The following is a 27,957-nucleotide window of genomic DNA, read 5'->3' as shown; positions in this document are numbered from 1 at the left end:
AGATCATCCTAAACTTGTGTACTTGTCGGCATAAATAAGTAGATCTAACTCAATCAAGTTACAAGTTACTGCAAACATTGACAAGGTTATAGTTCCTGAAATACCATTGTAACTTGGAATGTAGCTGCTGATCTCCTCCGACCAGCTTCGAGAGTGCCGTCTCGTAGCTCTCTGTGTCGCCCTTCGGTGCGGTCTTCCCCTTGCCGGGCCCAGACGGTCTCGCGGCGGCCACCGCTTCATCAATAAACCGGGAGTCAGCGGCACGCGGGCGTGGCGCCTCGAACGGGCTTTTAGCGGCTCCGATAACGCCGCCCCGCTGGCTGTTGGGGTGTTCGCGCTTGTCGCCACATTGCCCGTGGGCGTTTATGGGTCGACCCCGGAGCTCGTACATCGCCTATTTCCGATGGGCGTCGCTGTGGTCGCTCTGACACCGCCATCTGCGAGAGTCGTTTCGCACGGAGCAATTTTCCGGAAAGACGCGGAAACCGCGCCGCACGGGCATCGTCATCATCAGCCTCATCATCATTGGCGTTGGAAGTGGCCGATGACGAGGCTGTCTCTGCGGCGCCGCAGGCCTCCAGAAAACCGCGCGGTGGGAAACCAACAAGAGCGTCTTCGAACTAGTTCTTGCTTCACACTGAAGCCTCTATGTATTTATTTACTTCGAGTGACCCACAAACTATAATTTATTGTGCTCGGGGACTTTTTCGTGGATTTGCTAAGAGAAAAAAAAAATGTCTCGCCTTTAATTTTATAAAAAAAAAAAAAAATGTGTACTTGTCTTTTGATTTATCGATCAAACAGGGGACGCAGCGGACACTGTCCAATCCCTTGCCGCGCGTCTCCGTGTCTTTTTAAAACGTCGCAGCGTTCCCTCGTCCCATCTTTTCTGCTCTCATTTTTGTGGAAAACTTTTGTCAGCCGGCCAACTCTTGCACCTTTCAGTGTCACACGGGGTGCGCGGCGGCGAAAATCTGAACGAGGCTTCGGTAAGAATGCAGTTCGGCATTAATAGAGGCTGCGTGTGGGCGTTGCGGATGGGCTTGTTTGTCGAAGCGAAGTAAGTGCCACTGCGTGACGTCCCAAACATGAGTGAGTGTATATGGCGGGCTGTTGGGCCTTTCTAAGCGAGCGCCCCTCGTGTACGCAGGGCGTGACTGGTCGCATGCTGCCGTCTGACTCGAAGGAGAGATGACGGTGCGCGCCCCCTAGGCTGCCCAGCGCCTATCCTGGCGCTCGGAACGGAGGACCCCACCGGGAATCGTAAGTGGACTCGAAGCCTCACTGAGAACAGCCACCGACCCCATATTCCCCGAGTTCCCTAATTCTCGAAAACTCTCGCTGTCGTCTCTCGGCGGGATACCGCGATGCGTGCGTCCCCGTGACCACACTCGGTTACTCGTACATTGACAATACATATTTAATGCAGTCGCCAGCTCGACGAACACCATCTGGAATAATGAAGGGGACCTTCATCAGAGTCGGATGGTGCCAACTGAGCAATTGGACGCGTTCATTGGACACGAAGCCTAACCGAGCACTGACATCCAATCGGTGTCTTCGCTCCATCTCACTGTGATGACGTCAACATTCTAGTGGCTTTGATTATTCTAGGTGGTGTTGGTTCAGCACCTGCAGCAGGAATTCAGGCCACTGGCACACCGGTCCTTCTCTGTTTGGCCGGAGTTTTGTTATCTTTTTTTTTTTTTTTGAAAAGGAATGTGTTTTTTTTTTTTGTTTTTTTTTAGAAATTACGTTGAAATAGGATGTAGGTACCGTATAGTCGCTCATGGTAAAAATACCGCGATACCTAGTTCAGCTGGAATAACTGCTTTCCGACATGGGGCTAGGAAAAATACCGATGCGGTATGAGCGGCCAAGTGCCCCCTATGGGAACAAACCTTTTTCATTTTTATCACTCTCAGGCTCGCGAGGGGTTCGTGCTTATGAGGAAGAGTCGAATATGAATTGGACGTCCGCTATGTATAGGCGCCGTCATATACCGGCCGACAAATTTGCACGCTGCCTGTCCTTCGTGGTTCTTTTCGACGCTATCAATCGTGATGCATGGCAGCACCAAGTGGCCGGAGGAAGACGAGCTTTTGTACACGGAAGACATTCTAGACCCGGAAACGGGGGACACAATTACTGCAGTCTCTATTTGTCCGACTTGAACCAGCTCGCTTCACTTGGTCTTTCTTCGCTTGTACGGCTGCCTCAGAAAACTCGCTACCGCTACTCGTTACTCGATTCGAAAGTTAACAAAAATGCACGCTAAGCGCCAAAAAGCATTGGGACAATGAGGTAGACAGACAGGGGAGAACTCGCAACTAACTTTGATTAAAAAAAAAAAAAAGTATATATATATATAGAGAGGCGGTGGCGAAACAAACAGTCACGGCTAATTCCAATGTAACCACCGTAACAGAACAAAAAATTGCGGGAAGATCTATCGGGGGATTCTTAGGGAATTCTTTAGCATGACCATTGGAAACGCCACACATGTGTCCCGCATTGTGAAACGCTAACTCCGACTCCTTAAATTTTCTCTTTTGGCTTTGTGTTTTGCTTCCTCTATTTTCGCTGCCTCTTTCTGGACTCGTAACGGGGTCAGTGTTAGCGTTTCTCAAAGCGGAACGTGTGTTGCGTTCCCCAGGGGTTACAGATTCCCTAAGAATCCACCAATGGATCTTCCTGCAATTTTTTTCCGCTCCTTCTCCTGTACTCTGCTTGTCAGAGTACGTCGACACGTCCTTGGACGCGGTCGTCCATATCAGTCTTGGAAACAAGCACATCAATACCACTCGTGGAGGAAACCGCATTCATCGTTTTAACTACACGGACGTATCACAGCCCACGCAACGCTGCTACGGAAACCCAGAGCGAAGAACAACCGGCGACGGCAGAGCGGCAACTGAGCACGTCCGCATTCCACCTCGCCTCGGCGCAACACCTCGTTGATAACAAAGCCTTAGGCCTGGTTCACACTTACAGCTAATTCGCTGCCGCCGAAGCGGAATCGGCCGCGGCAATGCACAGTGGACGCTACGCCCGGCGGCCGAATTCTTGCAGATTCGCCCGGCGATTCGTAAGTGTGAACCAGGCCTTAGTGCTGAATAAGATGGCGTCATCAGAGAATGCTAACGCTGGGAGCAGACTCGACACGATTGCGTCGCCTTTCGGCTCAAACCTGACTCGAAGCCGAGCGCTGACGCAGCACTCGTTTCCCATCTGTGCCCAGCATTGGCTCTCTCTGATGACGCCATATCATTCAGCACTACGGCTTTGTTATGTACGATGTGTTGCGCGGCGCTTCCTCCTCTCTGGCTCCGCGCCGGCTGTGCGCGTGACTTTGCCGAAAACGAAAGGGCTCGTTTTGACGAATACCCGGCGGTGTCTGTCAGTTTGTCAGCGCCAAGGAAATAGGGAGAGGTTGACGCCTGCTTCAAACCAATGGGAACGTCGCGCATGTCACCCTCTCCCCCTCCATCTCACCCCAGCGCTGACGAACGAAAGACACCGCCGTGTTTTCGTCAGAACGAGCGTCCTAATGCTCACGCATTGAAAGGAATACTCATTTACCGAGGAGAACAGTGACGTGTCACTAATACACTTGTCGCACTTTGCTTTGATTTCAAAAGCCTCATGTAGCTGAAACCTTATCCGGGTTTACCTAGTCAGAAACCTGCTGTCGCTAAATGGCGGGGCACATGAGCAACGACTGCAGTGGGTGACCAGGTGTCCCGACGGAGTAGCTTGCATGGCCGCGGCATTTTTGCGCGCACGATCATCGAAGCACCTGTCTGTTTGGCCGATATAAGAAGAGCCGCATGACGAGGGTATCTCATACACTACTCCCTCGGTGCACTCTGCGCATTTGGTGCGGTGCCTGGTTTTGCGAGGATCTGTAGAATCACTTGGATTGTTGATCCTACGACAGCTTAGCGGGTGCAGTTAAAGCCACGAGTACTACTGAGTCCTGACCGAACGGCTAGCGTGACGGTGTGCATATACGGAATTTACACCGGCACCGCCTTATTCCTGTCGCGGGGTTGCCTCTGCATCTTTTTAACTTTCTTTACCGCGGGCTTTCTGCCACCTCAACCAGCGCATGCCCCGAGAGAAACCCGCTAGCCTGCTTCTCGAAACTTTCTTGGGCACTGTACCTGCGAGACTTCTTGAGCTAGAGCCGCCTCTAGAGATATAGAGGCACTTTTTACTATTTTTGAATGAGCGGAGTTAATCGGAAGTACGTTTCTTTGAACGTGGTCATACATCCACCAAAGTGCGTTTTGTCTCTGCTAGTCCCCAAATAGTACTTAGTCCGCAGAAGAAAGTAACGATTAACAGATCTAGGTCTGACTGCGCTTCGAGGCGAGCCGACTGAGTCCGTCACGTCGTGGACTGTGGAACCCGTTCACTCGTACGAGACTCTCCTTTCTTTCTATTTAATGACCGAGAAGAAAATAAAGAAAATGAAAGCTGCCGCTTTACCGGCGCCGGGCCTCCAGCTTGAGAATAATAAGAGCTCATTCCCTCGAGAGTTGGCAGTTGTCACCTATAGCCCGAGCACGGCGCGGAACACCCTGCAATACACTCTAAAAAGTACACTATTTACGTTAGGGTGTAACGATGCGCTACGCTATTTGCGTACGAGAATTCGTACACTAAAACGCGAGTACATCGCAATGTGTACGCTAAAGGGGTGATACTGCACTTCAGTATACACTAACAATTTTCTCGTTAAAAAATTTTTTTTTTTTTTTGCTTTTAAATTTAAGCGGGAGGAACCGCAACTAAAACAAATTGTCATCGGGTTTTTTGTTTGTGTTCTTAGAAACATATTTATCGTATTTAAAGTGACCACCGTGCGACCGCGGGGTCGTTCTCTATACTTGGCACCCCTTTCCGAGTCTACGCAGCGTGGAGCAGTGAGTGACGGGCCGCGAGAAAAAGCGTCGTCGGTGTCTGACGGCGCTCGATGACGACGTGTGTCCGTAATGAGCGTGGCAATGTGGAACAGGGCGGCCTGCCTCGTCGGAGGCTGCATTAGCGTCGGCAAATGAGCGCCTGGACAGGCCGTATATTTGAGTGGCCCCCTTTTATTTCGGTCGTCGGCTCGAACAACTTGCCGGACTCGTATCCCGGCTGAGTTGGCCGCCATCTGCAGAGACCCCCGCCGGTTAGGGAGCCAATCAAGCGGCGCCAAACGTCTATCCAGCCAATCAGGAACAGTGATTGGCTTAAAGAGCGCCGCTTTTGGCGCTGCTCGGTTGGCTCTATATCCAAATGCTTTCCTCTTTCCTAATGAAAGGGAAACGGAGTAGAAATGGATCGGCAGTCCGAGCTAATGGGACCGATTGAGCAGCTGGAAAGAAGCGTCACTCACTATTCAGCGATGATAGGAACATGATGGTGCGCTTTTCGCGCTGCCTGGTTGGTCCTCGTAGCGTCGGCTGCGCCTGGACGCCAGCTGTTCTCGGGAAGGAGATCCAACCGCCGCGCCCCGAAAAAAGGGAGTTTTAGCGAGTCGTTTTTCACACGGTTCGTTCTCGAACGCTTCGGCGACGCCATTGCGCATGCGCGCGCGGGTCGTTCGGGGCGTCGGGAGGCTCTTCTCTTTCCTTGTTCCCATTCTGGCCGCTGGAGTCGTCACCGCAACGCAGCCAGCACCGTTCACGACTCGCGTAAAAAACAAAGATGGCGGCCGATTTCACGACTGATTTCGTCGACACAGCCGAGCGTTAGGTTTAGGACAGCGGGAGGCAATTGGCCATCCTGTTAGTCCGCTTCATTTGAGAGGTTGAACCAAATCATTTCGAAGACTGCTCACAATGCTAAGCGATCGTGAATGCTGTAAACTGCGCGTGCTAGTAAATATTTGCGATCTGCGGTCAGACTAGCTGCTGTGGTGACCGCGAGCAGGCGAAATGATTTGGTTCGCGGCACACAACGTGAACGATCGTTCAGGTTCAAGATCACTGGAACACGCCACATACCTTCGCACTTCTTGAACTTACGACCGGCAAATGTTAAGTCGGCCGTCCTGTTTACATCAGTCGCACGCCGGAAACACGAGCCACCACGGGTTTACACGTTGCAGAATGTTTCACGTGTTTACTAGAAGATGGCGCTACCGGTCAAACACAATCGCCATCTTCGTTTACCCGGTTGCGCCAGTTTCACGATTCGCTAAAGTATGTCACATTTCAGGTACAGTTTCACCGAGCGGACCAGCTGCACCGTTCGTCATTTTGGAACCGTGCGCTCGAAAAACGGTTCGCTAAAACTCCCTGCTGACAACTACGCCGACGGGGACAACGACATGTTGTTTGTGTTTTGACGCGGCGCTCGACCAATGTAGGCGGACATGGCGTCAGCTTTCGGCTCGTGTTCCATCGGTGAAGCCGAACGCGGCAAAATATTGGGCACGAGTCGTGGCCAATTTTTCCCCCTCGCTCAATCCAGAACGATCAAGTGCCTCGTATTGGTGAACGCGGAACTTTGGAGAAAACAAGCTGAACGTAGCGCGCTGCTTCCCTCCCGTCCTGGTCACGCGCTAACGTGCGTCCATAAAAAAAAAAGCGAAAAAAAAAACAAAAAAAACCGCGAGGCCGAGAAGGTGGACGAAGGCGCAATCAAAAGTACATTCAAATGCAATCACTTTTTTAACTGTTCCAAAAACAAGCATATTCCTTTGCCGGAAATTGCCTCGTCACTATACACCTTTCCAAAAAACGCTCCTAGGTCGCCGCCATGTTGCTGATACGACACTTGCGCCCCCTAACAGCCAGAAATGTTCTGTCACTCTCTTGGACTGTGGAAACCCGCTCAGCGCGATTCTATCTTTTGCGGTTTTGCATTTGACGTTTTCTGGCCCCTCTCGAAAGTTTCCACTTAATTTTTCCGATGCATGCTTTGTATCCTTTCTGTTCTCTTTAGTGTTCCGTGTTTTTAGATAAATCCGAAAAACACTCGCCGGTAAAATTCTGGTCAATTCGAATTGATCCGATAAACTCCAAATGTTTATGTGCCCCCCCCCCCCCCCCAAAAAAAAAAAAATAAATAAATAAATAAAAAACCGTAAAAATCTTCTTTTTTTTTTACAATTTGATTAGCGCAGTGTCAATTGTTTTTGGGAAAATGCCACCATAATTATCTTTCCAATATCGGACCGTTGTCAAAAAAGGTCTCACCTCTTGTCCCGTCAAGGTTTTGATTCACGGCAACAAGTCATTGTGCATTCTGGTTACGACAAAAGCCACTCTTTTGGTTTCCACTTTGGGCCAGGCGATTTGTGCTTTGGGGAAAGGAGAGAGAGAGAACGAACTTCATTTGTACTCAGGAAACCCTGGTCCAGGTCTCCTAGGGGTGGGGGGATGTGGTCAGGACCTGGTACTCCTGAAGCACTTGTGCCGAGACAGTCTTGGCATGAGCCGCGAGGGCTTGAAGGGTCCGCTCGCCGATGTCTAAGGGTGGCGCCAGCCACTCCTCCCAGGAGGTGATTTCGGGGGGAAGGGGGGGATGAGGGGGCACGTCCAGTATGTGTGACGCAGGGTAGGTTATGTTTCTGTAACAGTGAAAGCTATGGACCATAGAGATTGTATAAAATAGGGAAGAGGGACAGTTGAAACTTCTCAATTACATGCTTAAAGGGATTGTCGGATCAAATTTTGTATTCGAGAAAACAATTTAATATTATTGGTATTGCCTCGAGACGCATCGCACGTGCAATATCTGAATTTTATGTGCCCCTCTGCATGAGTAGCTGAATTTATACTGCTCCAATCGCATCCTAGCGTAAACGTTGCTTTCGTTGGCAGCATTGAAGCTCTGACGTCACAAAGCGCAAAGCGAGCATTCGCTTGCGAGTGGACGCCGCAGCGTGCTTCGTTTTTGTTGTTGCGCTTGACTTTTTTCATGAATGGGTGAGATTTTTGTTGCGCGGTTGGGTGGCACAACTACCGGGCAGTACGTACTGGCCAAGACGTGACGTTTCGCACTTTTCCGCGAGACGTGCAGTGACGAGCAAAATGGATCGTCGCCGTGCCTAGGGACTGGGTTTTCGTCAAGATCGAGATCCCGCTTATGCAGCTCACAGAAGAGAGCTACGAGCTGAGCTCTAAGCGGACAGAAGGCTCGTAAGCTGAAGTGTGATGCTGTGCCACCGATACTCAACTACGCCCACCCACACCTCGCCAAAATCGGATCAATCGGTTTGATTATGCAGCGAAACCGAAACCACCAGCTAGGCCCTCTGGAAACGTTGCCAAAAGTTGTATTTAGCACGCGTGCAGCCCGATTCTATTTGACCCGCGAGTTAAAAAGGGGCATTGCCACGATAATGCACTCCATCGGCTCAGAAAATTATATTTTTACCTCGAATACACTAATTTCAGGACTTTTGTAAGTCTTCGCTGAAACACCTGCTGGTATATCTATACCAAGCTCGTCCAAGTCAAGTGTCGACATGCATTTGAACAATTCGCCGTTTGTCTTCGACCCGCGGACATCGCCTCCGAGGAACGACCCGCAGCCTCATCACCGATCCAGTGGATCCGCCGATATGTGGACCGAGATCCCGCTTCGTGTAGCTCAGTGCCGCTTCAGAGGCAAATTCTGCATCCTTTGCTTTGCAAGCGCTCCTAGTTCGATCGGCGGCCGTCGCAGATGTGTTTGCGCGAAACGGCATACGTTTGCTCGAAGCTTATGGCTGTGTCGAGTAATATCTCGCTAAAAGGCGTGACTTTATTTGAACGCGCCTGGGAGCTGCATTAAAAGAAACGTATTTCAGTAGGGTACAGTCTAGGAGACTATATAGTTCGAAACAAAATACGAGACAAACATCGACCAATGCTTGGTACCCGGACCATCCGACAATCGTTTGGGTTTTTGTGCAGTCACGCAGCAGCTATACGGATGTAAGCCATTGACACTGGTGAAATTCGGTGTGGAGTTTCGTACATACGTTCATGAAAGGTTTAATTAATAAGGGTATATCAGATATCAAAATAAAAATGACGTTTGTCTATATGATGGCTTCCTCGACGTAACGAGCGCAAAAAACTTGAGTACTTTCGATTTCGACCGGACAATCCCCTTAACCACTCCACCTCGCGCGGCCGCGGGCTAGATTGGTGGAATAGGATGGGGTGACTACGAGCTTCCGAGCGACTACCTCCGGGAGTGTATTGATTTAAGGTATCGAAGCAACACTTTTGTGCGACTTTTGTCGTGGGATAAATTAGTATTGTCAATGGCAATGGCACCAACTCCAAATTCAGCTGAGAAAATTTTAATAGACACAACCGCTTATTATTTTTTATCTGGCATACGTTTGCATCTGGTTAATATTGGTTTAATTATTTTTAATAGGGAACGCTGCGAAATTAAACTCCGAATTTTGGATAACTGGGAATCAAACCAAATAAACTCTGATAAACTCTGAATCGTCGGCGAAAAATAAACTCAGAAAAAACATCCTCCGAATTTGACGAAAAGTCAACTCCGAAAACACGGGACCCTGGTTATCTTCCACTGTGAGAAATGGGGCTGGTAGGTGCCTGCCATTCAAGCGTTTCTGCTCGACATTCACGGGTAGGAGGGGAAGGACGTCGAACGGCCCTCGACGCAATTTTGCGATAATCCTGAGATAATCCGCGCAGAGTCCTTTCCAAAAATAGTCGCGCCCCTTCCTTTCTCTTGGTGCTGGTGGGAACAAAGGAAGCTCTCCCCAAAACGTACCCCAAAGCGAAGTCATTTTGGATTCCGTCCGATCGTCGAGATGTGACTGTCGTTGACAGTGTCTGCGTTATTTATTTGAGATGTTTTTTCAAATGAAATATTTCCAGCGTCACGTACAATATATTGTTCTAGTGTTAACACTCGCTAAATTGGATGTCCGTGTCCTAGTCCTTCGGTAAACACGTTATTTGTGAGCGTGAAAAATGCATGATTTTAGGCTATCTTCCCTCGTAAATTATTTTCGACAGCTAAGCGCTTTGTCGTTTGACACGCGGCGCCGTAAAAAACTTGTCGTAAAAAAAAGAAAATTACAGCTAGCATTTTAGTCGCAATCGTTCTGTCGCGCGCGTACCCAACAAAAAATAGATTACAGTTTTTTATTTGTTGCTTTTTTGGTTTTTTAAACGTGGTACAATGCTTTTTCAATGTCCTCGAGGAAATACATACAGCATGAAACACAAAATACAGCGGAAAAGGACGAAAATTAACCGCCAGCAGTGTTTCAAACTGCGCCTATCGAAATTACAGTCTACTCGGTTAGGGTTAGCAGGAACGCCGGTGAGAGTCTAACCCAGTGACTGGGCTCGAAAACGGTTTGTTGACCCCTAGGGCCGAGTGTTTCTAACGTAGGGCAAGGAAGGCCCTCGCCCTATACCTTCTTGAGTTGCGATTGACTATAATTTTTTTGCTCCGATTTCCCTCATGCAGCCCTCTCGATGTTCTGTCGGGATACCTTGCCAACAACCAAGTCGCGGTCGCGTTGGTCGAGCCTCGTCATCCATTCTTCAGTAACTTGGAATCGTAGATGCGTTTCGAGTAAAGGCTCGCTTCCTCGTATTTTGTCGCTCATGCAGTACCTGTTATCTTTTGGCATTGTGCGGGCAGGCGCGCGACGGCCGGCTTAATCACGCCGGATAACGATAGAACAGCGTCCGAGGGCTCGAAGGGCGCTCGCAAATTTTACGATCATTTATTTATTATAAACCGATACCCTGCAGCCTTTTTTTTTTTTTTTTCAGTAAAATTTGTTGCGAACATTTCAAGAAAAGTCAAATTACTGATATCATTTTGGGCATGGCATTCTTTAAGAATATTGGAAGTTTATACAAATTCAAAACTAAGGAAAAACAAAGAGCGCTTTTCCCTTTGTTTTTTCGTTTCTTTTTTTCTTTCGGGTGAGAGTCGATAGGAATCGCATTGTTCCGTGGTTTCTCGAAACTTTTCCACGGAGAATGCACATGAAGCGTGCAGCACCAACAAAGGGAGAAGACAATACGTAGAATAACAAACAAACAAAGGAAGCTTGGGCGACTCGCCGCTAGAGGAAGTGGCGGTAGCGTCGACACGTGACCTCGAACTGGGTCGTCGTCTGCTCGTCTTGGCATCGCATCGCCGCTAGCAGACGACGCGACGTGCGCTCGTCGTAGCGCTCTCCGGCAGCTGCCTCGGTGTGTGTGTGTGTATGGGGGCGCCTGGAGTGGCCGTCCACGCCATTGGGAGCAGGATCCCTCGTGCCCTGCTGTGATTGTGTGTGCCGGCTATCGAGACAAGCCTGGCGTTCCTGCTGATCAAGTGGAATGGCATCCTCGTTTCGGCGTTTCCGCACGCGAGTGTCTTCGGTGTTTCGAGGCTAGCTTTGCCTGTGCCACCACGACCGAACGGATTTCGCATCTTGTCTCTCCGGATTTCTGTTGGATGACGCGCCCGGGGCTCGACCATGGGTCTCAGTGACGGGGGCAGGTGAGTTTGCAACGGCGCCAAATTCCATCCCTACTGTTTTTTTTTTTTTTTTTTTTTTTTTTTTTTTAATTGTCGGATCGGCCACAACAGTACGCGTGTTTGCTGAGATTAGTGAAGAGCTAACGAAAGACTTCTTGCGAGGGTAACCATACAGACTCCGAACGATAATTTCTAGTCATTGGGGACGTTCGATCGATCGCTCCAATTAATGTAAGCGAGCCCGTTAAAAAAAAAGAAATGTAAATAAAAAAACGATGTATCGAGTGGTAAAGAACGGCCTCTTCGTTATTTAGTTTATTTATGTAATTCGTGTTTTTTTTTTTTTCGGTGCCGAAGTAACGACCTGGCTACTTTTGCGTGGGCAACATTTGAGTTGCCTCGACTGCTTCACGCCATTCGGCTCGACCTTGGCCTTGCTCCGATTCGCGCTACATCTATCCACTTGACAATCTGTCGCCTTGTGCCGAGATCAACGACTTCAACATATTCGGGTGTGCGGAGGAGGTGATGGCGGTGGTTTTGCTCTCAGAGCAGAACGTCGACAGCGATGCAAAAGACGGACCTCGAGAGCCGAATCTGGGCGGGTGCACAATGAAAAGCAAAAACCTACTTCATAAAAAAAAGCAAAAAAGACTGCGTTTAAGTGCTGTTTTCAAAAAAGAAGGCTGTGCCTGAATTTCCGTGCAAGGCGCGGTTGTTTACCGCCGGACACGAAGCTGTCTCTTTCCGATAGCATTCGCCTTCCGTCGTGCTTCTGCTGCGCGTGCACGCGCCAAGTTCACGAAACGCCGAAGCAAAGGAGCGACACTCGCGCAAGAGTACACTCGCGGATGATATGAAAGAACCCGAGGCGAGGCTTCAACGACACCGCTGCTCTCGACGTCCTTAAGACATAAAATGCATCGGGAGACTCGTTTTAGATTTCTAATACTGTCGTAAGACGACCGATCTTCTCGTATTCTGTTACACAGAAGGAAATCTCAAGTCGGGGGGGCAATAACCAAGCTCGGGAGGCCTACCGAAACGGGCCGACCGGAAGGCACTTGGCTGCAAGAGGCTGTTTGTCAACAGGAATTAGAGCTGTTCACGAAAGGCCAAGCGCGCGAGAATAACAGTCGACGAGCGCAGGACTTCCCTTTCTGCGGGAATGACGGCTGCCAAAAGCCCTTTTGTGGGACGGTGCATAGCCTCTTACAGACAGCCGTGCCGGAGTCGATGACTTAGCCGCAAGCGTAACCGGGCCACGGAGCAGGGACGGAGAAAATACAAGCGCAATATTTTGCGCTCGTACGCTTTAGAAAATACTTCCATTAGAACGCTGGAAACAATGTATATATATATAAACTTTCTTCTTCTTCTTTTTTTTTTTTTTTTTTTTTTTTTTTTTAAATCGGAACATGGGCCATCGGGTTTCGGCATCTTTGAGGTGCGAGTTCTTCTAAAGAGAAAGACTGTGCCAGCTTTTCTTTCTCCTCCTCTGCCAACTGCGGCAACTTTCTCACACATGGAATCCTTCCTTCCAATCCCACGCGTTCCCACAAGCTTTTTCTAGTGCTTGTCACTCCTTGGTGCTCGATCTCGCTTATCTCGTTACGCAGCGCGAACCTTTTCTCGTGTACTAAACTTGGTCTCTTCGGTTGCTCTCCCAGCTGATACTTGTGAGTGCGAGCCCGGACAGTTGCTCCCCTGCGCTCCACTGGTGGAACTTCTCCAGCCGTTCCTTGACATATCTTTAAGAGCTCTACGGGGCGTCCGCTCTTGACAGCGCTTCTAAATCGTTGTTTAATTTGCCTTCTTCGATTCGCGCCTCGAACGCTAAAACGGAAGAGCTTTCCATCGCCAGCCTTTTTGATTCCCGCTTGATGATCTCCCACATTTCAAAAATAGATCGTGTCTCAGGCTTTCCAAATACGTGTTAAAGAGTTTATGTACCTTTCTAAGAAATCGCGTTTCAGTCTGAAAGGCGAAGCTTAAGCGTTCTCCCGTAATTTGTTTCGTGTCAACGGCTTGAGTTTTTCAAACTGGCCCGTTTCTGTGGAGGAGCCGTGGGCGCAGGCATGCGCGTACAAAACCCGTTTTTAGGAGAGCGGAGAGCCACGCTCCGTTCCGCAAGCCGTATCCTGCACATCAGAGTTGCGCTGCCGCCTTTGTGTCGGTGGCGACGTTTGCCCAAATGCTTCTAGGCTAACGACGCCTGCGACCCAATGGGTCAACATTGTGCCGGAGCCTTTCTCCGCGTCGCTCGCCAGAGCGGCTGGGTTCATTGACACGTGCGTACGGTACTCAAAAGCGGCCGCCGAACACCTTTCGCCTGGCTGCACGACTGCAAAACACTGCGGGTGACCAAAAAGTAAATGCCCGCAAGATTCATCGCCGCTCATCAGGTGCGTCTCATTTCTTAGAGGCCGTTTCAGGCGGCGAAGCGGTCTTTGCCGACCCGGGCATCGTCGCCACGCCCCTCTCTGACGCCAATGACTGTGCGAATGGCGGTCGACGCCTGTTTTCGCGAATAGCCGGCCATCGAAAAATAATCGCCTATTCATTCCGGTCCACTTCCTGTAGGGGCGCACTAGTTCTTATCAAAATGGCTGTCATCTGGATGATCGTCGTAGAACAGCTGTATACGAGGTTAAATCTGCAACGTGTAACTAATTTTTTTTTTTATTCCAGCGATAGAGAGCTTTATTCTTTCACGCCAAGAAGATGTGGGAAGCCTATCATCTAGGAGCTATCGCAATTCTCTCACCGCGGTACCACCATCGCTGAAAGTTGGGAATGCTGGAGGGATTTAAGTAGTTTATTTTCAAATGCAAACGAGTAGCCGGCACTGCTAAGAAAAAAACTAAAAAAAAACCTGTCATTCTGTTTTTGTTTTGTTTTATTAACTAAGAAGCAGAAAGATATACTGGTCGATACAATTAACACAAACATGCTATTGCATTTTTTTTCCCCTCGGAGCTAGAGAGAGAGAGAGAGAGAGAGGGTGATTGAAAGGCAGAGAAGTTAACCTGAGCGCATGGCTCTAGCAGGCTACTCTGCACTTGGAGGAAGGGCTGGAAAGGAACTGCAAAATGAAATGAGGAAAGCTAGATGAAGGACGATCCGAGGGACATTATCCCCCACTTTCGAGGGTCCATTCCATTGTCTCGTCAAAATGTAATCAATGCGCGTTTGTTGCGTTTACGGACCATTGAATCGAGTCCCAGCCGCCAGGCACGTTCTCGGCGGGGAATGGCATTTCTGCTTCACAATGGCCTCCAAGTTTGTTTTTTTGGCGCGCACGGCTCTTCTCGGGCCGTTCCATTCGTCGGGAGAGACTGAAAAAATAGATGACAGAGAGCCTCTATTACAGAGTGTCCAAACGGTTGTTCGGGCTCACGTGGTTTCTTCCTTCGCAATTCGAGCTCCGAGACGGTGCCGAAAGCGTGTCTGCAAAGGTCTTCGCCTTTCCACCTGCTTTCCTCCTCGCCACGCAAAATCCCAGCGCATGCGCACTAATCTCTGCAGGAGGCTTCCGCCATTAAATTGCAGACGTTCCCCGTGGTCTGATATGGACTCTCTCTACAATCTCTCTAATAGGCGGTCACGCACGTTGCGTCGCCGTACAACAAAAATAGCCGCGAGCTGCTTTTTTTTTTTTTTTTTTTTATTGGGCCTGTTTGTTTGCTTGGGTATAGCTTGGGTGTGCTGGCGCGCAGGGCGTAGTACGTTGCAAAACATAACTGTCGGTTATTCAAAGAGTAGGACAGGAAGGGACGAGAGTCACCTTCCCGCCCTTCTCTTTGAATAAGGTGCGACGCACCGCACAGCTCCCTGCAGTATGGAATGTCTCCGATGTGATCCCCAAGCCTGGCGAACCTCACGCGACCCTTTCAGCGTACCTATCTCCTTGAAGAGTTACGTCGGAAAGCGACTTGAGCGCCTCGTCGCCTCACGTGGCAACTGGACGCAAACAATTCACTCCCGGACCAGCTTTGTAACTTGAGGACAGTCTACCCAAGGCATATATCTTGTCTGCTTATGCACCCGACATCGAACACGATATTTTTCTGACGAGCTACGAGGCGCAGCGAGGAATCCGCCTCAGCGACGGCCGATGCCGTCGCTGATGGACAAGTGTTTCGCTTGTCGAATAGCTGACCTGATTGAAGTGCCCAAATGCGGCCAGAAACAAGACCGCGACAAGTACGCTCATAAAGCGATGGATAAGGAGACTACGATAGTCTTGCCGTGTCAACTCGACATGTACACATGTCGCACTGGGTTTCAACCACTGTTATTGCCGGACGTTAACAGATGCCATGAACTCACATGGTTTCTCAAGTCTAGGGCATAATTTTCTGTCGTCGACCCATTCACAGTCGGATTCCATCGTATAGAACACCCCGACGGCGGCTGACGAAGCTCACCACCGAAAGTAGAGACCGGCAATGGCGGACGGGTCACGTGAGGCCTAGATGGCGGCGCCCATGCAAAGTTGCCTGAACGCGTCTATACATACGACTTGGGACGATTCCACAGGCACACCTTTTTGTTGCGCGGGACCTCAGGAGGCGGAATACAGACCCCGAAACAGCCCAGGGATGAAGCTTTATACCAGTCCCAGACATATTGACACGGAGAAACGCGACGCTTTTGCATAGACTTCGTACAAACAGCGCCTTCGCAAAGAAGACATTCCACCGCTTTGGAAGGACCTATCAAGGAAGCAGCCTCGACTGCACTGCATGCGGAGACGTAAAAGACATCGATCACATCTTTTGACATTGCTCACAATACGACGATGCCCGCGGGAAAACACTCGTGGCATCAATTTGGACGATGGGCGCACATTCTTCCCAACAGGCAACAAGCGAGGGTGGTGTTCCGGGCATTACTGCATTCTTCTCATGAGACCAACCTCTCGGACAGCCTCTAACGCTAATTACAAGTCGGCAGCCGATGAAGTGCCTTCTTGTGACTCGAGGTGAAAGTTCATGAACACGTGACAAGCGATAATGCTGCCAGCCATATGACACTACGCTTCGCGGCGGCGCGGCGGACTGCTGTGTGCCTCTGTGAACGAGTGTGTGACAGACATGCGTGACAGACGCTTTGGATGTACCGTCGCCCGTTTCTCGACCTATTCGCGTGTCACCTTACCGACCTCTACCAACCTCCCCCTTTCGCTTTTTCCCCCGCAGATATTTTGATTGGCAGGCTTCCGCAGTCGGGTGGCGAAATCGTTAGCCAAACCACCTCATCCAACATCTTCCTTTCCCCCTCCTCTTTACCTATGCGAGTCTTTCCCCAGCCTGGAGGACCTGTCTGCATAGGCATTAAACCCCCTTTTCCGTTTTATACAACCCCTCCTATTGTGCGAGCTCAATTCATCTTGGCCGCCAATCTTCTAAACGTCTCTTCAACAGCCTTCCGCGAGGCCATTTTGACGCTGGCGGTACAACTTGATCTTGCTCCTTTGCGTGGAGGCAGGTTCCTCCCGTCAGGTGATCCGATCACAGATGACGTTGATTGTAGTTATTGACTCTGACCTCTGTCAGCAACATGACGACGTGTTGGTTAATACGTTGGTTAAATGCGGGAGTATAAGGCATTGCCGACTAGAACCAAAGACGAGTCCGGATCCCAGGTCCGTCCCTCCATCTCTCTTTCTTCCCCTTTTCCCGTCGGTTAAAACCAGCCCTCGGGAATCCTCGCTGCCCTTTCTTTCCCTCGGTGCTGAGCTCTCATTCGTCCATCACACTGCAGGTCCGTCCCACCACTCATAAAGTCCACAATCGCACCCGAGGCGCCACAGCATCCCCAGGCGTCCCGGTGCCGTGAGATGAGGGTCACCTTCCTCGTCCAAAAGCGCTCGACGAGCCGGAGTCATGCACACACACGAAACACAAACATGCGTTGGCAAGTGGCGGGTTCGAGCATCGGCGTAGTTGTCAATCGCTTCCGGTCTCGGATGTCCCGCCTGAAAAAGGGTCGTCGGTTCTGCCTCACCGCCGCTTCAGCCTGGCCGGCGCGAGGTCCTGTTGAGCACGTCTGCCGCGTGTGTTACCATTGCTGATGGCGGACGGAGCCCTTGAAGCAGCCACAAATCACTCTCCACTGGGGTCCTTCTTGACGCAGTGTTGGGGGGCACCCCAACTAGGGGAAGTACTCCTCATGGCAGCGTCGTGAGACGGACCGTTGGAGATCTCGCCCCATCGGTTGCGGGATTCCTCATAGTGGTTGTAAGAGATCATGCTCGGCTAAATCAGGCACTCTCGACTTTGTGAATCGAAGGTGACGTAAAAGGATCAACATCTTTTCCCCTTTCTGCTCTACACTTTCCAAAACGTTCGCTTTTTTGTGATGCGGAGAACCTGTGTAGTGCCGCCATTAGAGCGTCGGGTTCGGCCGTGCACAGGGTGGGCAGACTGATTTTCGAGTCTGTTAACCAATCTCCGATTAAATTTTGATTTAATGGAGAAGGGCAAAGAATCTCGTCTCGCCGCTAAGCACCAGCATTCATCTGCCATTCTTCACGACCGAAAGTCCGTGGGAGGGTGTTGCTTCCGTCGCAGCCTGGTGCGCGCACCTTTATCCCCAAGGAGTAACGAGACTTTATGCTTCCCTCGACTTATGCCACCAGTCCGATAACATGTGTTTCGTGATCTCCGCTTTCCTAGCGTCCATCGCTGTCTTTAAAGCCCAACGCCTGTGCTAAAATGGTGTCACCTTGAACAGCTGCAGGGTGAAGCCCTCTAGGGTAAATTTGTACACCCTAGTTCGCAACACCTCTGACCTGGCCTCAGACAACGACGAGATTTCCCTAGAATTGAAGGAGATATTTTCCTTAGCAATCTCAATCTTTAAAGGGATGGTGAACCGAAATTTGGATTTCAAAAAAAACAATGCTGGCGATGTAGGCGGGACGCTACAATCCCTACAACACTACTAGTAAGGCGGTATCTCAAATGGACGGCCGTATTTTTGGAAAAAGAAGTCGAGATTGAACCAGGCCGACGAGGCGCGTGACGTCAAAATACTTAGTTTCCTCCTCTCTTCGCTTCGCTCCCTCAAGGCCGCGAGGCGGAGAAGACGCGAGGCCGTTCCCTCTCCTTCTCGGAGAAACATGACGTCAACATATCTGCCAAATGCGCCTCTTTAAAAAAAAAAAAAAAAAAATACGGTCATCCATTTGAGATATCGCTGTATGAGTGATGTTTTGGTGTTTATAGCATCCCATTGCACGCTTTTGCCGCGTGTTTTGGGGAATCCAGATCTCGGTTCAGCATCCCTTTAATTTTCCGTAAGTCCCCAGAGCCGATTGAGTCTGCATTCTCCCATATTTCCCCCTCCGCTGCTTTGACTCTCTTCTGAACTGTTATTTCCTGATCTGCGTCCCCATTATTGTCCAAAACTTTCGACCTGAGTTTTCTACTACATACATTAATTAAAGCGAAATGTCACTGGCCCTTAAAAAAAAAAAAAAAAAAAGTGGGTTTGTTTTGAAATTTGGAAAAACAAATATCCCCGGATAGCTATTTGGATAGCAGGTCAGTAGTGTGCGAGCTTTATTTTGAAAGCCGTTTTAGTCGGGGGGTGCCGGTCCATTCATGTTATTGGCCACCTCAAGATTCTGCGAATGCGTCATACAATTTTGAGGACAGCACAATGTATGCAAGTCGTCCCTCAATCAAACTGCTTATTTTTTTTTACGGCGAAGCTTGGTTAGGTTCTGGCGGATCGTCTCCGGCGACAGACCGAGCGTAGACCAACGATTTTCAAGCGCAACGATGTATGCCCCACTTATCCTCCTCTCCACCGCCGCCGCCTCTCTCCCCTTTGAAATTGCGCAATGCCGCGCGCTCTTCGGTGGCCATCTTTGTGGCGCACTAGAGCCTGCGCCGTGATTGGCGTAGCCGCGCTATAATAAAACGTCATCGTCTTCACCACCAGCTTCGCTGGACTTGCCTCTTCACAAAGTGGAAGGGCTCTCTTTTTTTTCTTTTTTTTTTTCAATCATTATTTGCGTGCTACGGTTATCATGAAGGCCCGACCTCGCTCTCGTAGCGGGAGACCGTTACAGGAAATAAGATGAAGCGCAACGCGGTGTAAAAAACGCTTAGCATGCAGCATGTAACAGAATAGTGCTGACCGCTATCGATACCAGATAATCCCAGTGCGACGCGGCAAAAGATACGACGACTGCGCCATCCACTTCCTTCCTGGATCACTGTTGAATAGATGGAGGCAACGAGCACACCTGCCCCTTCAGCCTCCTGTATACGGGGCCGTGGCACCGTGCGAACTACGCCATTTTTGCGCGTGTTTCACACTAACCACAAGTTGTAGGCTGCGAAAAGGTTCGGCTGTGTTGCACCGTGTGCACTAATTCTGACTGCGGAGGCCCCTGGCGCGTGTGTCTGATCCTCGGAAGCAAAAAAGCGGAACTCGTGCTCGGGGGGAAGGAAGAGGGGAAGGGGGGGGGGGGGGGGGGGGGCATCGCCCCCCCCCCCCCCCCCCCCCTGCGGGTCGCCGCGCACCGTCGCCCTGAGCCGCTCTGGTTTCGCACGGCCGCTCATGGAAACCGCACCCATCCCTCGCACTGCGCGTTCCTGATCGTTGGCGCGGCACGAGCAGCGACGCCAGCAGCGACGCCAGCAGCGAATGGAGCAGACTAAGATATCTCAGTGAGGAATTGGAGAATAGGGTTGGGGCTCGCCAGTCGAAAAATCTCTAATGCGATGACGTTGAGCACGTGCTGGCAGGCAAGGTACAAGGGATCGCCGGAACCTAAACGCCGGCGCAGTCATCGCCAAGAGCGCGTGCCGGGAGACGCTCTTTCACACGCTCCAGGAAAGAAAAAGTGACCAAAATGATGCGATGGTGAGCCTAAGCAACATGAAGGCGCCCTAGCACACAGGGAGTCGACGGGCTAATAACGACAGGGAGGTATTTCAGTTCTTTCTCGCGAGCTTTCGGCGTGCACGCGCAGCTAAAGCAAGGCGGAAGGCAGCGATGCTGGGGGCCGTTCTCATCCTTATAGACGCTTTGCAGCAGCTGCGCATGGACGCCGCCATTACTGACCTTCAGTTTTTGTTTCCTCTTATTTCGTTTATTTCACTTCATCTTTAGTATAGCAGGCCAGGTTATTGCCACATTAGATGCAACTGTGTCCTTTTCTAAAGCATCGGCCTTTGTAGAGGATCGTCAACTACCGTTTCAGTTGCTCGGCATCTCGGTAAGACGAGAGAAGGTCAGCAATGGCGGCTGTAATTTGGCGCGTGTGTAAAGCGTCTATAGTCCGGTCAAGATCAGGGTGACGATGGGTTTTCTGTTTACATTCGACAATTCCTAGAGCTCTGCCATGCCCGCCCCTACATGGATCGATCTCAAAGAGCGGTCCCGCTGCACTGCCTAAATTTCTCATCTACAGCGGATAAGTCAGACGCACCTTGGCCCTTGAGGCAGGCCAACTTGCCGCTGTTTAAATATAAATACAAAAAGTTACTTTTTAGTTCGATTGTATATAAAGTAAGGAAAAATATGAAAGATGTTTACAAGTCCCTGTAATGCGAAATCGGAGCGCAGCTATCGAGGTATTTTGATTTCGCGATATACCGTGCAAAGGAATTTGAGGAAGAAATATTTATATGTACAAATATATTGATCGATTAATTCGATCAAGTACGGTTCAATTATCATCATATTTTCGATTATTTCCTCTTCGGAGACAGCCGTACGACGATGAAAAATGCCCGCGATGTTTCGTATATTGCTGCCCACTGGGCCGAGAAAGCGGCGCTCGGTCCCGGACTTCGGGGAGATTCGCGTTCGTTCTCGCATTAGACGTAACTTTCCTCCTGCCGTCTTGTTCTCGAAGTGCCAGTTCATCCTTGCCCCGAACGCGCGACGCTCGAACCTTCTTTGCCGAACTTTCGAGATAGTGACGCTGACGCAGTGTAGATAAGCAGGTATGCCTTGTCGAGTCAGTCTCGCTTTCGCTTGCTGTTTCGCCGTCTAATCGCCGCCCGCTTTCCTGCAGCCTCGTCGTTCTTTCTTTACCTTATTTTGTTTGGCACAAGTTCTCCTATTAAACCTTTATTTTTCAGTTCAGTGCTCGTCTTCTCGTCACCTTCATTCGTGACAATATATATAAGGAGGAGGGGAGGGTACGGAGGACCTTACTCCATACCCTCCCCTCCTCCTCCTCGGGTTACTCTGACGGCGATGCCGCAAAACACGGGAACGAGCGCCTAGGAGCTGCGCTCTAGAGATAATGCAGTCTTTCGATGTTCCTGATTGTATTAATTGAGTTGCGGTCCACTTTTTGATAAACGTGGAACTGCAGCTGGAAAGAAACTTGGCAATGAGGTGCTATGAATGCATTTCTCTCTACCACTGGTCATATTAACTTTTCCTCTGCATCAATACCACGGGGACGAAAAAATTTACTGTAAAAACGTTTTTTTTTTTTTCGTGCATGATCTTGGAAGCCAAATAAAAACAATTAAGTTTTATTTAGTTTTTGTACAGGATTGTTATATTTTTTTAGTCAGACTAACTGCGTTGACATTGGTGCTCCCTTTTGGCGTCGGTGGTCGTTCGAAATGCGCAGCAATATACTGTACAGTTGCAGCGAAAAAAGAGAAAAACTCGTGGAAGTTACTTTATTTTGTAATGGCTTTAAATCTTTCGTTGTTATCCTATTCCGCGGTAGTCCTGCGAGCGTGCAGTCGGTTCGGAGCAGAGCGAGTCTCGCGAGGGGTGCCCCCTTCGCTCGAACGGCCTGAGCCGGGAAGCGGGCCAAGGTCACGCCGGGAAGTTCCGCGAACTGCGTGTTTTGACAGCGCTGCTCTGACTCAGGAGTCCCCGAAGAAGCGTCGACGCGACCGGCCCAACGGAACAATGGATGGAATCAGGATCCGCCGGTGTCGTCGCTCCCAAGCATCGCACTCCCGTCAGACCGTGGGCACTCGAGCGACACGTGGCGCTCCATGCCCATGGCGACAGCCTCGTCGAGCGTGTTCGGTGGCGGGTCGGCCGTCCACTCACGATGACGTCTCGTCTTCTAGCTGGTATGGACCCGACGCACTCTAGCGTCGAAATCCCACGACGGATCGGGGATAATCGCCGGATTCCTCTCGGAAGACAGAGTCGAAACTAGGCTCTTTTCCGGGCATTTCCCACCTCTTCAGGTCCTTCCAAAGGCCCCAGTCTCGGATCCTAGCGAGGGGGCGACTCCCAATCGGGCATCGCAGAACGGGGCCGCGAGGAGCGGCGAACGTTATTCGAGACCGCTTTCTGACCTCGTCGACCGCGTCGCTCTGTTTTTCCGCAGCAGTTGTTTGATTGGCCACGAGCCAGGGTTCCGTCCGTGCGAGGCCCCGTCATCGGAGGACCGCGCTACATGCAGACGCCCGGTCCAAGCGCAATTCTCGATCCGTCGTTTTGCGCGGGGGGCGTTTTTCAGTGTTGACGCCCAGATGGGGCACGGCTACCTTGGGCTCCGGTCCAAGCTCAGCTCGATCCGTCGATACGGCTGTGTTGCACCGGCATGAGAGCTATTCGCGTCAAGGTCCAAGCTTCGTTTCACTTTCTCCTCGTTGACACGAATCGCCCCGATTAATACCGCCGGCTCGTTACGGTGAGCTTCTACGGATTTGGAAAGGTTTCGATCGTTCTTTCGAATCACGCGCGTAGGCGGGGAAGGGGGTGGGGGGGGGGGGGGGGGGGGGGGGGGCGGGGCGGGGCGGGGCGGGGCGGGCATGGGGTCCCCCCCCGCCCCTGAAATCTTTCATTTTGCTGGGACCTCTTCTCCCCCCTCCCCCTCATACAGCATTTTCTCATAAACGCACCCCCCCCCCCCCCCCCCCCCCCCCCCGAACAAAATCCTGACTACGTGCCTGCTTCGAATAATATGCTACTATTCGATTTTATCTTTATTTTGGAGGTGGACAGTTTCTGAATGAATTCCGCAATATTTCTTATTGTTCTCTTCGAGCGAGCCATTGTTGACTCCGTCGAGTGCGCTTCTCGGCGTGCCCTGGAACGCTGCGGAGAGCGGCATCCACGGGAGACTCCGCGATCTTGCGGATCTGCCGCAGCGCACTTGTGTGTCGGGGGGAAAACTGCTCCCGAACGCTGTTAGAAAAGGAAAGAGGGAATGGCGCCAGGAAAGGAAAAGGGGAGGCGTTATTTCTAGACGTGGCAGTAATGCCTGCTCGTACCAAGGTCATTTCTGGGGCCGCAGAGGGACCCTCGGTAGGGAAAGATAATCTCTTAAGGGGACACACCCCCTAGGGGGGTCAACTTTTGAACCCTTGTCTTAAAATGAATGAAATTTACAGGGTAGGCTGGCGGTCATGCTAGAGGGTGTATAACAAAATTTCAGGCTTGTCGGTTAAATGAGAAGGAAATTAGAGTACCTTCTATCAGCAACACGCCTACATTGTTTAGTTAATCTATCGTCAGAAAACTATCACAATATTCAAGATTTTTATTCGCTAGATATGTAGCAGAATGCCTAGAGGGTGCGGCTATGGAATGTTTTTTCTAAGAAGTCATTTATTTCTATAAATTTTCTCTTCTGCAAAATTAGTCAACTTTTTGGTCTTCTGTGTCTTCGACGAAATGTCAACATTTTTTATAAAAGACATTCGTAAAGCGACAAAAAAGTTCCATAGCCGCATTCCTTATTAAATTTCAGTCAGGAAAAGGGAAGAATGAGCCTTCCCTGTTTTGCCATTATCAAACGATAGATTGACTAAAATGGAATTTATACCGAAAAATGGAATGGAGAAAAAATGCGTTCAAAGTGCTCCAAACTCTACCTTTTCTTTAGCTTTGGTGGACAGAAAATAATTTATAAAAAATTAACTGTGCAGTGAAAGTTAATTAAACTTTTTAGAAATACTCTGTAGATGTTGGTGGATGTAAATATGTCATTTTCCAAAATTAACTTTTTTTGCAGAATTTTTTTTTTTCTGGGCAGTGTCTCCCTTTAAGGCCACAAATGCGCTTTTCCACGAGAATGTGTTCAGCACATTGTTGGAAAACGTTGCATGCGGATCTAGACGTGGTGCCAATGATAGTGTAAGGGTAGCCGCGGTCTCTACGAGGATGATTTCTATAGAGCGACGCGGACTCGCGAGTTTTGACTCGGGAACGGATAGCGGTGCTCCAGAAGGTTTGACTCGTGCCAATCACGTGCACTAAACAATGTCTCCACCTGTGCGGGACTCCATAGGACGTGGATGAAGCTATCGGATAGACCGGGACGAGCAGATGACCGCGGTGCAGGCTGCTAATGAATGGCCGAGGGCGTTGCAGCTGGCTCGCTGCTGATAGGCGCCCACATGGCCGTCGTTGGCTGGATACCCACACGCTGGCGGACCACGCTGCGGCGCACCCACGTTGGGCGCCAGTCCTCGGTCAGCGGCACGCGGGCGCCGGACGCAGCCGGCGCCCACGCTCGCGTACGCCAGTGCGCGGGACGGAGGGCTCGAGGGTTTTGGCTCAAGGAAGGGCCGTCGGTGGGCGATTCATTAACGACTCTTCGTCCTGCTTGTCTTTTCAAGCACTATTGCGGGAGGCACCCTCGTTGCAAAGAGGCGCCTCTAGTCGTCCGGATGTTCGCAAATGCCGCTAGTAACCCTCAACTTTGGGTAATAGACTCGGAATATAGCGATTGAAAAAGAGAAAATATTCGCTGGCTGGGTGGATTTTCCTCTTAGAGCGCAGCTCTTAGGCGCCCGTTTCCGGCTTGAGCGGCGTCGCCGTCGGCGTAACTGCGCGGTGCATTATGGGCCGCTTCGCATAATGACATATTACACGTGACATCACGTGGGACGTCATTAGGGTCACGAGTGACGTTACGAAGGTCACTGTTGAAGGTCACGTCTTTCACAGGAACCTTCACGAGGATCACTAGGGTCACGATTAGGAGGAGGCGAGGAGGAGGGGCATACCCTCCTCTCCGTACCCTTCCCTCCTCCTCCTCAAGAGCTGCGCTTTAATTCGGCATTACAGGGTGTTGTAAACGTCTTTCATATTTTGTGCTCGAACGTAGCCTGCGAGAATGCCTGCGCGCAGAGCTTTGCGCCCCCGGAATCCCGGAGGCCCCCGATATTGAAAGTGCTGGAGAAGCCGTCGGGTGTCCGTCGTTGTGCCCCATTTAAAGGCGCGTTCGCGCAGAAAAAAACGCGCGTCGAGGGGTGCGTTTCTTGCTTGTTTTTCTATTGAAAAAAGTCGCGCGTCGACGGTGAGGGACCACGTCTCTGGACCCAGTTTTTCCCTGGACGCGCGCGCTAGAGCCACTCAGCGAGCGACCCGACCTGACGTGTCGTCCTTGTAAGGTGAGGACCATGGTTTTGATGGTTTTATTTTCGATGCACGAGGGAGGCTAAAAGGCAGAGGGGTCCACTACCGGAATACAACACTTCCCCTTCGAGTCCGCGCCTCGCACAGATGCTGCTTACAACTGGAGCGTAAACATATATATAATCATCGTCCTTGTCGGTGAAGACGGTTGTCTTCGAGTTCATATGCAATCACGAAGGCAAGGTAACAACAATCGTTTGAAGCGCATGAATAAAAAAATTCCGGTGTTCTCTCGACAAACGCGAGTTACCCGAAATGAAACCGACCTCTAGAGGCCCTGTGTGGCCGCCTCGTTTTTTTTTTCGACGGCGGCGTCGATGTCGGCCAAAACGCTTGTTTTTACAGCGATAGCTGTTAGGAGATGTTCCCGCCCCTGGAAATGGCGTCGGTGGTTGATGTTGGAGTTTGCGATGCAGGGGCGCCCGTCGTCCATGTTGCCAAGTCCTTGAAAAAGATCGCCCGCGGGATCGAACCTGGATCCGCTGCGTGCGAAGCGGAGGCGTTACCTTACCCACAGCGTGAACAACCCGGGATGCCCACTGCCATAGCCTCCTCTATACTGACAGAGCCTGGCAGATCGCCACGAGAAGTGGCCGCCGAAAGGGAAAAGGTAGAGCGGCAGACAACGGATGGGAGGAAGGGGCTTTAGGAGAGCCTATAGACCTTTTCTGCAAGTGCGCCGCCATCTTGAATTGACGTCACTTCCAGTATGGGCGAAAACATTGTTTTGCCTTTGCCACGCCAATAGAAGGCATTTAGGATATAAACGTAACCGTCACACTTTCTCGTTTTGCCTCCCCTTTATTTTTTTACTATTTGCAGGTTGAAACGTTGGATTATTTTTTCATCGCCCATACCGGATACGCCTATTAGGTGTCTGGGGACGAGAGTACACAGAAAAGGGTCTATAGTTCCCTACGGGAGCCAGAGTTGCGCGTTCATCCCCGTAGCGCCGCCTTTCCTTAACGGCTCTGGGAGAACCAGGTAACGGGCGCCCCGGTGTGGCGGGACACCGAAACACACTTGTCCCGAGCGAGAGAATGCCCGCTCGTGCTTGTGGTGTTCCTCGGGCTACCGCTTTTTTTTTTTTTTTTTTTTTTTTGTGTCAGGTTTGAAAACCATGTTTGGGGTCCTCGCCGCTGCAAAAGCAGTGTGATGAATACCATATACTCTCCGAGAAATGCTCTCTACTACCAGATCGTCGCGCTCCAAATCTGCGACCGGGCGCTCTATGGCTCCGTCGTCGAACCGCCAGGCTTTGTGAGTTTAGAGGAGGCTATGCCACTGCATAAACTCTCTGAAAAAAAAAAAAAAAAAAACAACACTAAGAAATAGCCGATAACAAAATGTCGCCGTAGCATTGTTAATGCCAAGAGCTCGTGCCGGGAGACGCGCTTCCACGCGCTCCGGAACCAAGAAGAACCAAAATCGTTCGGAACAAAGTGGTCCGAAGATAATCATTTTGTTACGAACGCCGTTTTCGCGACACATGATGCCCGACGACTTCGCCGTGACGTGTTGCAGCTGCCGCTCTGACTCTATACTTGGCACTAACACGGGGCTGCTCTTTTTTGTGTGTGCGTGCGCGCTTCATCTGCTCGTAAATTGGGGTGTGTGTATGTTTATACAGCCTAGAACTTGGTCTGCCTCAACGGGCCTCGAGTCTCCCAGCTGTAGATGATCAATTTAGCCAGTGCGGTAAAACCGCTAGCCTGGGGTCTTTAACGTGCACCGTTTCCGCAGCCCGCTAAGCACTCGCATAGCGCCCCGTAATCCGCCACAAGACCTTGAACTGACGAGGCTGGCGGCGCTCACGCCCAGCTGCTGCGTTTTCCTACCGATACCGCAGCGGAGGAGAAAAGCTATCTACTTCCTGCTGATATATACACGACCGCACGCCGGTGCTTGTGCCTCGCTCGAGACCTCGAAATGCGCGACGTTGTTGCGCCTGGAGCAGGCACCCCGAATTACGTCATTAGGAGTGCGACCAGGGGTGACCCTGAAGACTGGGAGTGAGTTCAGAAATGCCAGAAAGGCCCATTTCTTTTTTCTTTTTTTTTTTTCTTCTTTTTTTACGCAACAATTAGGACACGCAGGCGAAATCGTTTTATC

At 50.6% G+C, this 27,957-nt stretch overlaps 1 protein-coding gene across 4 annotated transcripts in view; it reads left to right on the top strand.

Annotated features, from left to right (window-relative positions):
- The window catches only part of LOC8037732 (ecotropic viral integration site 5 ortholog), a 114,203-nt gene that overhangs the window by 41,301 nt on the left and 44,945 nt on the right, over positions 1-27,957 (top strand). The window contains exon 2 of one of the 4 annotated variants that reach the window (XM_029966292.4): positions 1,151-1,263. The exons of 1 other annotated variant lie outside the window; for it this stretch is intronic. Coding sequence is in view for 2 of the 3 variants with exons in the window: in XM_029966291.4 (XP_029822151.3) it covers positions 11,462-11,484 (23 nt within the window). In the remaining variant the exon portion in view is untranslated. Of the gene's footprint in view, positions 1-1,150; positions 1,264-11,119; positions 11,485-27,957 lie in introns of those variants that run through there. 2 more of the 4 variants (XM_029966291.4, XM_029966294.4) reach the window with 2 other exon arrangements.

Source organism: Ixodes scapularis, unplaced genomic scaffold, assembly GCF_016920785.2.
Source record: "Ixodes scapularis isolate PalLabHiFi unplaced genomic scaffold, ASM1692078v2 PGA_scaffold3__209_contigs__length_174095766, whole genome shotgun sequence".
Lineage (NCBI taxonomy): Eukaryota > Metazoa > Arthropoda > Arachnida > Ixodida > Ixodidae > Ixodes > Ixodes scapularis.
This window is presented reverse-complemented; position numbering and strand designations above follow the sequence as displayed.